We start from the raw sequence: 12968 nt of genomic DNA on the forward strand, positions 1-12968 counted from the left end.
ATAGTAGAAAGGATTATTATTAATATTATAAAAATAATAATTTCAAACCAATGAAGGTAAGTTTTGGCCAATGCTCAACCACCGTAGTTTGCAATGAATTCATGTAATTTTATATTACAGAACACCAGATTCCTGAAAGAAATAATCAATCAACCCAAGAACATATTGTTTGCAAATAGTAATCATGGTCTTGATTGATCACCACCATGCTTATATGTGTCACTGCCGTATCAAATCTAATTCTTTCAAGCAACTTGAAAAATTCTTCAGACGTACCATTTATCTGCTTCAATTTATTCTTGGCATCAGATCAAAATTTACTCAATTCTTTGTGCCTGATGGTTAGTAGGATTGACAAAATTTTTACTGTAGTTCAGAATATAGTGGTCAAACACAGGTTGTAATTATTTTTTTAGAACATTGATTCAAATTGAGTTATGTTTCCTTTAATAATGGTTTCAAATTTTGCCTCAAGGGCAGCAATTTTGCGGGAGGAGACGAGTCAATTACATCGACCCCAGTGTTTCTCTAGTACTTAATTTATCAACCCCCCGAAAAGATGAAAGGCAAAGTTGACCTCAGCAGAATTTGAACACAGAACGTAAAAGTCAGAAGAAATGCTGCTTAGCATTTTGTCTGACATCCTAATGATTCCACCTTATATATTTCTTATTGCGTGGCACCTTGGGCAAGTGTCTTCTACTATAGCCTTGGGCCGACCAAAGCCTTGTGAGTGGATTTGGTAGACGGAAACTGAAAGAAGCCCGTCGTATATATGTATGTATGCATATGTATGTGTGTGTATATGTTTGTGTGTCTGGGTTTGCCCCCCCCCCCAACATCGCTTGACAACCGATGCTGGTGTGCTTACGTCCCCGTAACTTAGCGGTTCGGCAAAAGACACCGACAGAATAAGTACTAGGCTTACAAAGAATAAGACTTGCACGACTAAAGGCGGTGCTCCAGCATGGCCACAGTCAAATGACTGAAACAAGTAAAAGAGTAAAGGAAATATAATAACAGTAATAATTATAATAATAATATTAATAATTGATAATAAAGAATTAGGCTTCTAACGAAACCAGTTCCAATTTCATTTCACAAAAACGAAACAGAAAATAAAATACCTTCTTGCTTCAGTTTCCACCTCTTATTATCGCCCTTAATTACCTTGCTGTTTAATATACCTGGATGCTTGTTCTTTTACTTGAACATCAGCATCCATGTTGTCAGCTGGAACCAAACAGGATTTGTCTACCAAATATTATTTGTCCATCATACGTCTTCTTTTATTGCTCACTGGTCTGTTCCATTTGCATTCTTTGATGTTGTTATTTAACATAATATATAAACCTTTAGTTTGGTTACTAACTCGATATTCAGTTGTGAAATTCCAAAATCTACCTCACAAACTTGAATAATATTTTCTTCGAGTGACTCAAAAGTGTTTATTATTATTTTTTTAAAAATTCCACGCAGTAAAACTAATAAATAGTTTCGACGATATGAAAACCTGGAGATGTAATTAATATTGGTTAATGTCTATCAAACGCGTAAGGAATCAGTCTGAGTCGAGTAGGAATTATGAACAAAAGAAGGATTCGCAGGATTTCGTTGTTATACAGAACCAAAACCATCTCCGATTGAGTAGAGTTACATATTTTTAAAAAGAAGATTAAGGGAGATTTGGCTGCTATTTTTAGCTTTTTGATAAATTGCGAACAAGTACTTCGCTCCCTAATTGACTCTGGTCACACAGATACTTGCTTTTACCGCCCTAAATTCAAATTGATCTTTGAATATGGTCCACAATGCGTGTATTTGTTTCTATGTTAAGTTATAATAAAAACAATTTTACATTAAACCGAAGGATTATTCTATAATTTATTAATAATTAATGTATACTGTATTAATTATTCTTTAACAAAAATAGTATTGATAGCATAGCTTCGTCAATTGATTTTTAAGGCGAATTCATTTTACTACGTAGCACCAATTTAGTTCGAGTTACTGTTCTCGCTGTACTGCGTTCGAATTTCGTTGTGGATCGACTTAACTTCTTTTTATAAACTGGAGCCTCGAATGGCTCAGTGCGTTAACCTTAAAAATCAATTAACGAAATTAGAAATTATAAATAAATAAATAAAATAATAATTTAAATTAAGGACCCCCACCACCCCGAAATCCCTGCTTCTAAGTAACGAACAACAAAATGGTTAGCAATACAGAATGCGGCAGAAAAAGCTCCAATATTTTGCACGGCCTTTGATATGGTGTTAGCGAAATTAGGCAAGTGGTAATGGTGTCTGCATACGGCAAATGTTTTGCCGTTTATAGTTTTGGTTATTGTCATGGTTTGAATCGGTACACATTGTACATTTGCTGTTGAAACATTTATCAAGAATGGGAAATCCGAAGGCAGGTTTTGCCGTATCCTTTACCTACATACATACATGCATGCGTATATACGCACACACATAATTACGTACATGCATGCGTATATACCAACATGTAGGACTGTATTAAAACAACAATTTAGAAAATTATAAGAGAGAATATACGAATATATTTGGACATAAACTTCAAAGTAATGTTATTTCAACGATATGGTACAAGAGAATCTAAAGTTACAGGTTATGTTGATAACTGTTTCTAGTTAACGCACAAGGGGACATAGTTTGTATCATCGAACCCCGTATTCGGCGTGTACTTTATTTTAATGATTATGAAAGGATAAAAGGTGAAGTTGACCTTTGTGTGATTTGAACTCGGAGCCAGAAGATTCTGCATGGCTGCACCTTAATATGCATGAGCGCGCGCACGTGTGCGTATACATATATTGTTTTATTGTTTCTTTCAGTCATTAAGGCCGTGTGGTAATTCTGTAGTACTACCCTCCAAGTTTTGTATACGATCATACGAACGCCGGAATAAATTTCAGTCCTTCACTGAATCAGCACAAGGTGCTCTGAATAAACGCTACACCTGAATCTTCTGAGGTGGTTTGACCATGTGAAGCGCATGTCTGACTCTTTTATCTTTTGTAAGTTTTCTCTACAGCCAGCAACAGAATAGTCATTGCTTGGTCGGATGATTAAATAAATAGTTCAAAGACCAACTAGTGAGCCATATCAACCTTTGAAAAGTGGATGTCATCGCGATCCGTCGTTTACTTGGACAATCTAACGGGAAACTAAAGACAAGGGAGAGAAAGACATTCGGTACCACAATCAGGTGAACGGTGAAAAGAAGCATATACAACGAAAGCAGTCTTTCCATCAAACACTTTACGTCTTGTCTGCTGGATTGTGATGTACAATCGCCAAAAAGGGACGCTCATTATTATTATCATTATCATTTTGTCGAAAGATGGATGAATGTGGCAAAGATATCCCGATTGAGTGGGCCTGCCCTGAGCTTGCACCTGTTAGTTGAAGAGAACGGATGGAAGAGGTACGCTTGCCTGTGGTGTCCTTGGCGGACTGAGTGATCCAGGATTGACGAGGTTCCTTGGCTGCCTCTGGGTCGCACTCGTCCCTGTTGGGAAATTTTGTTGTTAATCTTCCAGTTAATTAAAATTTTTTCTATTATTTACACGTGTATATGTAACCACGTCCCCTAGCCTTCGTCTTTATATTACGCTCAATGTTTTTCGGTGCTTGTAGCTAATAAAGAAATTATTATCATCATCATCATCATTATTATTATTATTATTATTATTATTATTATTATTATTATTATTATTATTATTATTATTATTATTTAATAAAACAGTGTCTCAAATCAACTTCAAGTTCAAAACTAAGACTAAACTTTTTAAAAGCGTGTTTAGAATCTGGAGTTACTCCCCTTTGTAGTTTATCCAACTTTCGTGGATGAATTTTTTTCTTGTTTTCCTTTCATTTCATATTTGTTAAAATTTTAGTTCGCAATTGAAACTGTAACATTCTGTTTATCATAAATCAGCATCTAAATAGACATGGAATCGAAAGATCAAATATATTTATAAAAATATTAGAGATATATCCTTAAATTAAGGATATCTTTTAGTTCTTTAAAAAAATTAAATTTTGATTTGAGTAAGATTTTCAATTTTTAATTCTTTTTTTCTTTCTTTCTTTCTTTTTCAACTTCTCTAAAATTTTCATTTCTGAAGACATTTCTGATTTCACTGTTTGAAATTATGACAAAATGAATAAAAATGCACAAAATAATGAAAGCAAAAGCCAAATCTGGAGTTCTTCCTGGGTTTATTTCCTCGACAAATAGGTGCAGGCGTGGCTGTGTGGTAAGAAGCTTGCTTCCCAACCTCATGGTTCCAGGGTCAGTCTTACTGCATGGAGATGTCTGCAAATGTCCCTGGCAAGAGTGGAGGTGCATTTTACTCAGCCACTTTCAGTTCTCTGCAATCATAAGAGGTGAGATGTGTGAACGAGTTGACTGGTCTCAATGTTCTGCAAGGGGTCTAGGTAGCAGAAGTGACGCTTCTATAGGGGCACAGAGAGAATATTCTAGAAAACTGAATCACACAGTGGCTCAATGCTGACTGGTTGTTTAACAGACCTATTGTATGAAACTGCTGTGGCTTGGTCATGATGTCTGACTGGGTATCCAGAGATTCGGTTCTAAATCACTGCTACAAGCTCTAATTAAGGCCCCAGCTTCATGTAGTGCAGTGGTTTTGAATCTGGATGGCAATGCTCTCTGGAGGCTCACAATGGAAAGGTAGCTGGCAAGGGAGGAACTATGGAGGATGCTGGATGCTTAAATGGGTCAAGATTTTGAAAGTAAAATATAACCCTTTCAATGTCAGCGAATAGCTTAGATGGGTCACAAGAGAAGTAAATGTATTTTTGATAACCTAAGGGGACTTAATTTGCACTGGAAGTTGTGACAATAACTAGAGAAAGAAAGAGAGTGAAAGAGTGTTGTGATATTTCTTGGAAAACTACTGGTTTTTCTGTCTACGCAAAGGGTAGACTATATAAAGTTTATTATAAGTCTTAAATGTGTAATATTTAATTCCTTATTGCCCACAAGGGGCTAAACATAGAGGAGACAAACAAGGACAGACAAAGGGACTAAGTCGATTACATCAACCTCAGTGTGTAACTGGTACTTATTTAATTGATCCCGAAAGGATGAAAGGCAAAGTCGACCTCGGTGGAATTTGAACTCAAAACGTAGCAGCAGACGAAATACTGCTAAGCATTTCGCCTGGCATGCTAACGATTCTGCCAGCTCACCGCCTTATGATTTGAGGTATGGACAGTGAATGAAGACAAGTTTTCGTCTGAAAAATTGGATTTTTATGCTGGAAAATATGATATGAAATCAATATTTGTATACTGATTTTGTATGACTGAAACCAATACACAAATACGATATCAATATAATATTGATATAGTCTGATATCTCTAACAATATTGTCTTTATATTCTAGCAGGACAAAAACAACAATAAATTTTGATTTTTTCCTTTTTTTAGTTTTTTTTTTTTTTTTTTTAATTTCTTCACTGTAGAATTTCTTCATTGTAGAATTTCAGAAAAACATCAGAAAAAAATATTCAGAAAGTAGAAGAATATTCTACGAAGTGAATCATTTAAAGGTCAAAATGGGAGAGAGTAAAGTATTAATAACAAATAACAGGAAATAGCTTTGCTAGATCTGTTGGACTTGAATCAGAATAAAATCAATTATGTGGACTCCAGTGTAATAATAAGAATTTCTGATTTAAGCACAAGGCCAGCACTTATGAGGCGAAGGGGAAAGTCAATAGCATGAACCCAGTATTTGACAGGTACTTTATTTATCAATCTTTGAAGGATAAAAAGTAAAACTGACTTTGGCAGGATTTGAACTCAGAATGTAAAGAGTAAAAAAAGATACTGCTGAGCATTTTTTCTGAAGATCTATCAATTCTTTCAGCTCACCGCCTTATGTGTAATAATGGCAACAAATTTTGGCAGAAGACCAGCAGTCTTAGGACAAGGAAGGTTAGTTTATCACATCTGTCCCAAGACTCATCTGATAGCTATTTCATTGAAGAAAAGCAAAGTTGACCTTAGCAGGATTTGAACTCAGAATGTAAAGAACCAAAAATAAGACTACAAAGCATTTTTTTCTGTAAATTTATTGATTCTGTTAGCTCACTGCCTTATCTGCAAAAATGGTTTCAAATTTTGGCACAAGGCCTGCAATTTTAAAGGATGTGGTTAGTTGGTTACATTAATCCAAGTACTCTAATCTTTTGTCTTCTTTGATCTCCCTCTTCCTTCCACTTGGAGCACTCAATAAATTTATTATACAAATGACATCTTCCACACACATCACATGACCAGATCAGAACAGTTCTCTCCCCTGAACTCTAAACTTGATTCTCTTTCCAGTTTTTTTTCTCTCGTTTGTCTTCAATTGTTCATGCTCATTGACATTACATGTCTAGCAAGGTATGCTTGCCTCATTTCATTCCCATCTTCACAAAATCCTCTATATTCAAAACCAGTATCTCACACTTTAAATTATAATACTTAAATACAAAAATAACAAAAAAACAAAGACATCAATGTGCTTTTTAAAAGAAATAACATCCTGAACTTTCCCATCCTATTCTTGCTCTGGCTACAATGCCTTCAGAACACCCACGTCCACTGCTAATTAAGTCAGAACACCAAGTCTCCACTGCTAATTAAGTCTCCACTGTTAATTAGGTCGCCAAGATAACAAAAGCTAACATTTGCTAAAGAGCCTTCCAAGCAATTGAAGGAATCTATCTCATGTAATCTTACTAACTATTTCAATGATGTCCCAGATTTAGATGCAGAGAGGCCCTAAACCTATTCCACTTGTAAAAACCCTCCTTAAGAGCTTTATAAACATTAAACATCTTAACTGGAGGCTCCCTAGATTATGCGGCCCTAGGCTTGAGCCTGTTAAACCTATAAGTAAATCCATCGCTGCTTCTGTGCATCTATTATTTACGAAGCTTACTTTTCCTGTCGGCACACATACCTGTCTAATGACACCTGTGGGATATGCTGACATTGTGATCCTGCAATACCTCATGTGTACCTATAGTTTATAACGGGTTCACTGTATGGAATTTCTGCCTAGTTGTCTTCTGCCTATTTTTATCTGATGGTAGTAGCTACAAGATTCTGTCTTGTGTCTTGCAAATTAAAACTTTAGTCTTTACTCTTTTTGCTTTGAGATCTATCAGTTCAAGATTTTACTTTGTAGTCTTGAATTTCCTCTTTAATCTTGCACGTGCACACACACATACATCTACTCACACACATATACTCATCTAACCCATGAAGGGATTGAGAAACAAATGTAAAAATGAATATGTAGGGGTGGGGGAATATTATTAAGCATGGGGACAAGTGACAGTTAGCAACAGGAAAGACATCTGGCCTTAGGAAATCTTCCTCAACAAATTCTGATTGTCCCATGCAAGCATGGAAAATGGAAGTTAGAACGATGTTGATGATGATGATAATCCATACATATTCAATGAGTTTCTTCATGATTTCTTTCTGTTCTCCTCACAAGGTATTGGCCAACCTGAATCTAGAGCAGAAAGACTCTTATCCAAGATACCACACAACGGGGTCAAACACAAAAGCACATGGGTGCAAATGAAGTTCTTAACCACACCCACACGTATGTGAGATGTATCAATTATCGCAATCAACTGAACCAGAATTTATTAACTGAGAAATAAACCAACTGGAATTTCTGACCTTTATCATGAAAATATTTAAAGCTACTAATATGTTACAAAAATCAGAAAAAGCGATGTAACATGCAACAGAAATATAGAATAACAAGAGCACTCAGAGAGTGCAAACCTCAACCAAAGGCAACACCAACGTCCTCTCAATGATTAACCGGAGATGATTTTTAAAATGAGAATATCTGAAATAAGCTCGACTGCTCTCACAAATAAGAATACTAAAAATGAACCCAACTGCTCTCAAAAATTAAGTTAAAAAACAGGAAAAATAATCCAGAATCCTTGTCTGGTACCAGATCAGTACCAAAATCTAATCAGTTTGTGCTAGTCATGAGGCCAAACATCCCTGGAAGTTTCGTGTGAATCCATTCAGTGGTTCTTGAGATATCTTGTCCATGGACAAACAAACAAACAAATGTGACTGAAAACAATACCTCGGCCTTCGCTGAGGTGGAAATGATAAATCACTTCTAAAGAAGACTAAACATTTAGAATGTACTGATTTACATTCAGCTTCAGAGCATCTGCGGTTGTACTAAGAATTTATCCTCTTGGTAGTTCCTCATAGTCTGAGAAAGACTGTTCAGCAATTCCTTTGTAAACACCCTGCAGATACAATTCGTTTACAGTGCTTTGATACTTGTGCTGCACATAAACTCACTGCCTCCATCAAATCAACCTTTGCCAGTAGAAGGCTGGCAACGGCCACGATTGGATGGTGGTTTTTACGTGCCACCGGCACAGGGGTCACAACTACAATTTCCATTTGATTTTCATTTTGATGTTGATATACTTGACTCAATAGGTCTCCTCAAGCATAGCAGGTCGCCCTACGCTCCAAGGTGCTTTTGAATGGGCTGGCAATGGTTATGCAAAACTGGCGTAGGATACAGCCGCAAACTCCCTTTATTTGCCAGGTCTTCGCGGTCACAGCATGTCTCCAGAGGTCTCAGTCTTTTGTCATTGCCTCTGTGAGGCCCGACGTTCGAAGGTCATGCTTCACCAATATATATATGTTAAGTTACTTCCAGTTTCCATCTACCAAATTTACTCACAGGGCTTTGGTTAGCCCTTGGTTGTAGTAGAAGACTCTTGACCAATATGCTGTGGAGTGGGAGTGAACCTGGGACCATATGGCTGGGAAGCAAGCCTCTCAACCGCATAGCCATGTCTGCACCATACATATAATGTGCTTTTATAGATGCAGAAATGGCTGTCTGGTTGAGATTTTGATGGTGATGACAACAATGATGAGGATGACGGTGATGATGATGATGATATATGCTTTCATTTCTGTTGGTCATTTAGTTTGTTATGGCAGTGAGCATCATAACCTTTTGTGTTGTTTTTATGTATTTCTTGTTCTGTTGATTGTATTTCTTCTCCCTTATTCTAAACACTTACCATTTCCATTTCTTTGTTGCAGTCTATCAATATGGAATTGCATCTGCTTCCACCAGTTACCAATATTTTGAAATTCTCATTCCAGAGGAAATCTCATACATATATAAAATAAGAGCTGCAGAGAATTTCGGGACTTCCTTTGTAAGTCTATTCTCATCATTCCATTATTTTTGTTTAATTAATATAGGGATATTTGTAAGGTGCTGAGCTGGCAGAATTGTTAGCATGCTGAGCAAAATGCTTAGTGGCATTTCATCTGCCTTTATGTTCTGAGTTCAAATCCCACCAAGGTTGACTTTGTCTTTCGTCCTTTCTGGATTGATAAAATGAATACCAGTTGTGAACTGGGGTCAATGTAATTGACTTACTTTCTCCCCTTAAATTGCTGGCCTTGTGCCAAAATTTGAAATCAGTTACGGGGGAGTTGTGATAGAAAGGTGTTTGGAAAGGCAGCCAGCCATAAAAACTCTGCCGAAACAGACACACCAGACTTCTGATGCTATATATAGGTTTACAGTTATCACGTAGGCACTTTAAATTTCTACTAAAACATTTTATTACATTTAAATTTCTATCTTACAATTAACTAAATTAGCATAGAATAATGGTTTCATATTTTTTTATAATTAAGATCTAAACTGTTAATATATGAATGCAACAGAGATAATTGAATAACTGTAAACCTACTTTTGGGCCACCCTGTATATATATATATATATATATATATATATATATATATATGCCTGCATATAATCTTGAAGCTATGAGAGAATGCCTGATTAATTCAAAACAATGTGAATAAATAAGCATTACATTTTGGTAGAGTAATCTAAAGGGTTCAACACACAGGATTTTGCTCAGAACACCAGTGGATTGCCAGACATGGTATTTAGTCATTTCAATGACCAATATGCTGGATGATCTAAGCCAAAACCAATTATTCAGTTAATTACACTTAATCAGGTCCATGTAATTATTCAGTTACATATATATATCTGTCGATTGTTAGATAAAAACTAGTTAGATGAGTTGCTTGCTAAATTAATACACACGTGCCCCAGCATGGCCACAGTCTAATGACTGAAACAAGTAACACATAAAACATAAAACATAAAACATTTTACAGCTTTACATTAAAATACTGATATATATATATAACATGTCATCATCATTATCGTCATTTAACGTCCATTGTCCATGTTAGCATGGATTGGATGGTTTGAATGGGCTGGCATGCTGGAAGGCTGCACCAGACTCCAGTTTGGTTTGGCATCGTTTTCTATGACTGGATGCCCTTCCATAAAATTTTTAATATTTTATTAAATTTTTATCAAATTGCTTTTAGATTTTTAGACATTAAAAAATGTTAAATTTGAAACAATTAAAAAAAATAACTGTTCAAACTTGTTATTTTGCAGAGACACATATACCACAGGATAAATTTAGTTGTCGCAGAACCTTACTTAGGGTGCAGTCCTCTTCTTAATAAACATGTTGTTGATGGAGCAGTTGTTCTTCTGAAGCAAGGGTAAGGAGGAGGATTTAGGTTTTAAATTTTGAAAGTTTCTATTGGTTTATATACAGAATTTTATATGGAATTGCAGAGCAAATGATGTTTGCTATAATTTATTAAAACACTTTAACAAAAAAATATATCGACTATGTGTGTGTATATGTCACAGATAGCGAACGTGTGTTTGTGTTGATTGACATGTCATGACATTCATTATATACTCACACATACATGCACATACATACATATATACATGCTCACACATACATACATATATACATGCTCACACATACATACATATATACATGTGCACATACATAAAAAGTATACTTAATTCCTCAAATTGTTCAGTCAATTATTCTAAATTTAGTGTCAAAATTATTGCCGTGTGTCTCTTTTATAGGAAATGCACATTTGTTACCAAAAGCTTCCATGCTGAGCAGGCAGGAGCTGTTGCTGTATTGATCACAGACAGTGATTCCAACAACGACAGTGAATATTTCAACATGATACATGACAGCTCTAGTCACATCATTGACATCCCGGTTTTCTTCATGCTTGGAAAAGATGGGTAAGCTATTATCTTTAGTTATTTCTTTTATTTGTCATTATGATGTAACATTAATGAATTATAACGAAAATGATGTCAAGAGTTCACATATTTAATCTTTTGCTTTTTTTTTTTGTTGGTTACTTATTATGAAACTCTCAAAATTTCCAGTCAATGGTAATCATGTATAGCATTATTTCCCTCTTTTCAGAAATTGACAGCATGACATAACTTGTGACATATTAGTTAAACATTCTATGAAATGAGACATTTCTGGATGGAAAATAATCATTGTCTGGAAGAAATTCATGGAATGTGTGTTTTTCTTTTTCTGTTTCTCATTATTAAGGCAATGAGCTTTCAACATCATTAGCACACTGGACAAAATGCTTAATGACATCTCATCAGTCTTTATATTCTGAGTTTAAATTCGTGCCAAGGCTGACTTTTCTTTTATCCTTTTGGAGTCAATGAAATAAGCACCAGTTGAGCACTGTGGTCAATGTAATTGACTTGGTCTCTTGGCCCCTATAATAGAAAAGTTTGTTATTGTTGTTGGTGTTGTTATTATTATTGTTGTTGTTATTATTTAATATTATTACTATTATTATTATTATTATTATTATTATTATTATTATTGAGTGAGAGAGCAGTGCATACCATCCAAGTGACACTGGGGTAAAATATATGAAGACCAGTATACCCATCATGACTGCTCATCTGATAAGGGTACACCAGGCACATGCATCACAACCGTATGTGTACAACATGGTGATCTCATATCAAGATAAACAGCACATAACCTTGCAGATGGGGCCCAGTTAGAATTTTCTTCAGGTTGAGTAGCGAATCCCACTCAAAAGGTGCCTGAATAAGGCTTGTTTGAGGATGATGAATGAAACACCCATATTTCCAAAGGTGAATTATTCAAACACCAAAGAATTCCTTTTAACACATGGCTATGATGCTCCCCAACTACTTCTGCTTATGATCAGAGATGCACTTATCGTCAGCCACTAAGGGACATGCTCAACTGGTTAAGGTCAAACAAATGACAAGCAAATCTGTGGTATTGGGCAAAATATTTGCTGAAGCCCATCTTTTATAACAAGACAAAATTATTATCATATTATAATCATTATTATTATTAAATATCACTGTTATTATGATTATTATTATTATTATTATTATTATCATTATCATTATCCTATAGGTGGATGATAAGCGAGACGTTAAGACGATGGTACCACTTTGGCATCATAAACATCCCAGTGAATATCAGCCGAGTTCCTGTAGATCAACTTCACTTCCCACCTTGGACAATATGGTGATTCTACCAAGGACTTTTTATCCTCTCAGTGGCAAAAATATCTTCTGCCAATATCGTACAGAATCCTGCAATATTTCTGAATACCTGACTGAGAAGAAGAATGGTTTTTTTTCTTTTGTAAATTTTCTTACTTTTCTTATTATTCAAGAAAATTGCTGCTGTCTCTTATGTCAAGTTATTTCCTTTCGGTAAAGTGGGTGCTTATGTGTGTGTTTGGCAAAATATACGAAGGGATAATATTTTACCATTTTTACTAGCATAAAGACAGAACATATACACACACGCATGCACGCACACACACACACACACACACACACATCATATATATATACATCATATATATATACATACATATATATATATATGTTGATCAGGAACGTCAAAATTTGAATAACTAGACATGAGGTGCCAGTTGTTATAACCATATATATA

General features: G+C 35.3%; 1 protein-coding gene across 1 annotated transcript; it reads left to right on the top strand.

Moving 5' to 3' along the window:
- Positions 1–1157: 1157 nt before the first annotated feature.
- LOC106867701 (protease-associated domain-containing protein 1) lies at positions 1158–12958 on the top strand. Its single transcript, XM_014912659.2, has 5 exons — positions 1158–1302; positions 9166–9284; positions 10562–10671; positions 11060–11227; positions 12420–12958. The coding sequence occupies exons 1-5, from the start codon at positions 1224–1226 to the stop codon at positions 12535–12537; spliced, it is 594 nt and encodes a 197-aa protein (XP_014768145.1). The 5' UTR covers positions 1158–1223; the 3' UTR covers positions 12538–12958.
- The last annotated feature ends 10 nt before the right edge of the window (positions 12959–12968 follow it).

This window comes from Octopus bimaculoides, chromosome 14 (assembly GCF_001194135.2).
Source record: "Octopus bimaculoides isolate UCB-OBI-ISO-001 chromosome 14, ASM119413v2, whole genome shotgun sequence".
Lineage (NCBI taxonomy): Eukaryota > Metazoa > Mollusca > Cephalopoda > Octopoda > Octopodidae > Octopus > Octopus bimaculoides.